Source organism: Ptiloglossa arizonensis, unplaced genomic scaffold (assembly GCF_051014685.1).
Source record: "Ptiloglossa arizonensis isolate GNS036 unplaced genomic scaffold, iyPtiAriz1_principal scaffold0204, whole genome shotgun sequence".
Lineage (NCBI taxonomy): Eukaryota > Metazoa > Arthropoda > Insecta > Hymenoptera > Colletidae > Ptiloglossa > Ptiloglossa arizonensis.
The window spans coordinates 838,824-842,126 of NW_027478574.1; the positions used below are offsets into that span (position 1 = coordinate 838,824).

The 3,303-nt window shown below is 35.0% G+C and overlaps 1 protein-coding gene across 1 annotated transcript; it reads left to right on the forward strand.

Annotated features, from left to right (window-relative positions):
- Positions 1–414: 414 nt before the first annotated feature.
- Positions 415–1,225, forward strand: LOC143154598 (protein GVQW3-like; the record flags this gene model as incomplete). Its single annotated transcript, XM_076326603.1, has 1 exon — positions 415–1,225. A coding segment is annotated over exon 1 (636 nt), but the record flags the coding sequence as incomplete, so codon positions are not given.
- Between the last annotated feature and the right edge of the window lie 2,078 nt (positions 1,226–3,303).

Consider the following 3,303-nt stretch of genomic DNA (forward strand, 5'->3'; position numbering starts at 1 on the left):
TTATACGTTATACGTTATACGTTATACGTTATACGTTATACGTTATACGTTATACGTTATACGTTATACGTTATACGTTATACTTTATACGTTATACGTTATACGTTATACGTTATACGTTATACGTTATACGTTATACGTTATACCTTATACGTTATACGTTATACGTTATACGTTATACGTTATACGTTATACGTTATACGTTATACGTTATACGTTATACGTTATACGTTATACGTTATACGTTATACGTTATACGTTATACGTTATACGTTATACGTTATACGTTATACGTTATACGTTATACGTTATACGTTATACGTTATACGTTCTACGTTCTACGTTCTACGTTATACGTTGTACGTTATACGTTGTACGTTATACGAGGTTTGTTCAAAAAGTATCGCGAATTTTGAATTTTCGCGGGTTACGTATATTCGAATTTCGATCTTTTTGTGGCTTTATGTTGGTACTCATGTCTCTCACTTATGCCGACAAGCTCGGCCATTTTGAATGTTCACTTAATGGTTGACAGCTGCTTTGCTTGCACGTGTTTTGGATCGTCTTCGATTTTTACCTATTAAGAAAAATGGATCAAAGAACCTGTATCAAATTTTGTGTGAAAAACGAAATTAAGTGCGCGGATGCATTCCGAATGTTGACTGTGGCATACGGAGAAGCTACCTTGGACCGAAGCAACGTTTATCGGTGGTACAAAATGTTCTCAGAAGGCCGAGAAAATGGGAACGACAAAGAGCGTGCCGGACGCCCGAGCACTTCAACAACAGACGAAAAAATTAATGAAGTGGAGAAAATGATATTGGCCAATCGTCGAATCACCGTTAGAGAAGTTGCTGAGGACCTAAACATATCGATTGGCTCGTGCCATTCGATTTTTATCAATGATTTGGGCATGAGACGGGTCGCCGCGAAATTCGTACCAAAATTGCTCAATTGCGACCAAAAACAGCTTCGCATGAACATTGCTAATGAGATGTTGGACTCTGTCCGCGACGACCCAAATTTGCTCCAGAGGGTCATAACTGGTGACGAATCGTGGGTTTATGGTTATGACGTGGAAACCAAAGCTCAATCATCTCAATGGAAGCTGCCACACGAACCAAGACCGAAAAAAGCGCGCCAAGTTCGGTCGAATGTGAAAGTTTTGCTGACAGTTTTCTTCGATTGCAGGGGCGTGGTGCATCATGAGTTCTTACCACAGGGTAGAACGGTCAATAAAGAATATTACCTGCAAGTTATGCGCAATTTGCGCGAAGCAATCCGCCAGAAACGCCCGGATTTGTGGAAGAACAAAAATTGGCTTTTGCACCACGATAACGCCCCTGCTCACACATCCTTGCTTGTGCGCGACTTTTTGGCCAAAAACAACACACTAATGATGCCGCAGCCACCGTATTCCCCAGATCTGGCCCCCTGCGACTTTTTCTTGTTCCCTAAACTGAAGAGGCCCATGAAAGAACGACGTTACGCTACGCTTGACGAGATAAAGACGGCATCGAAGGAGGAGCTGAAAAGGATACAAAAAAATGATTTTTTGAAGTGCTTCGAAGATTGGAAAAACCGTTGGCACAAGTGTATAATATCTCATGGGGATTACTTTGAAGGGGACAAAATAGATATTCATGAATAAATAAATAATTTTTGAAAAAACACAAAATTCGCGATACTTTTTGAACACACCTCGTACGTTGTACGTTATACGTTGTACGTTATACGTTGTACGTTATACGTTATACGTTATACGTTATACGTTGTACGTTATACGTTATACGTTATACGTTATACGTTATACGTTGTACGTTATACGTTGTACGTTATACGTTGTACGTTATACGTTATACGTTATACGTTATTCGTTATACGTTATACGTTATACGTTATACGTTATACGTTATACGTTATACGTTATACGTTATACTTTATACGTTATACGTTATACGTTATACGTTATACGTTATACGTTATACGTTACACGTTATACGTCATAGGTTATACGTTATACGTTATACGTTATACGTTATACGTTATACGTTATACGTTATACGTCATAGGTTATACGTTATACGTTATACGTTATGCGTTATACGTTATACGTTATACGTCATAGGTTATACGTTATTCGTTATACGTTATACGTTATACGTTATACGTTATACGTTATACGTTATACGTTATACGTTATACGTTATACGTTATACGTTATACGTTATACGTTATACGTTATACGTTATACGTTATACGTTATACGTTATACGTTATACGTTATACGTTATACGTTATACGTTATACGTTATACTTTATACGTTATACGTTATACGTTATACGTTATACGTTATACGTTATACGTTATACGTTATACGTTATACGTTATACGTTATACTTTATACGTTATACGTTATACGTTATACGTTATACGTTATACGTTACACGTTATACGTCATAGGTTATACGTTATACGTTATACGTTATACGTTATACGTTATACGTTATACGTTATACGTTATACGTTATACGTTATACGTTATACGTTATACGTCATACGTTATACGTTATACGTCCTACGATATTCGTTATACGTTATACGTTATTAGTTATACGTTATACGTTATACGTTATACGTCATAGGTTATACGTTATACGTTATGCGTTATACGTTATACGTTATACGTTATACGTTATACGTTATACGTTATACGTTATACGTTATACGTTATACGTTATACGTTATACGTTATACGTTATATTATACGTTTTACGTTATACGTTATACGTTATACGTTATACGTTATACGTTATACGTTATACGTTATACGTTATACGTTATTCGTTATACGTTATACGTTATACATTACATGATATACGTTATACGTTATACGTTATACGTTATACGTTATACGTTATACGTTATACGTTATACGTTATACGTTATACGTTATACGTTATACGTTATACGTTATACGTTATACGTTATACGTTATACGTTATACGTTATACGTTATACGTTATACGTTATACGTTATACGTTATACGTTATACGTTATACGTTATACATTATACGTTATACGTTATACGTTATACGTTATACGTTATACGTTATACGTCATAGGTTATACGTTATACGATATACGTTATACGTTATACGTTATACGTTATACGTTATACGTTATACGTTATACGTTATACGTTATACGTTATACGTTATACGTTATACGTTATACGTTATACGTTATACGTTATACGTTATACATTATACGTTATACGTTATACGTTATACGTTATACG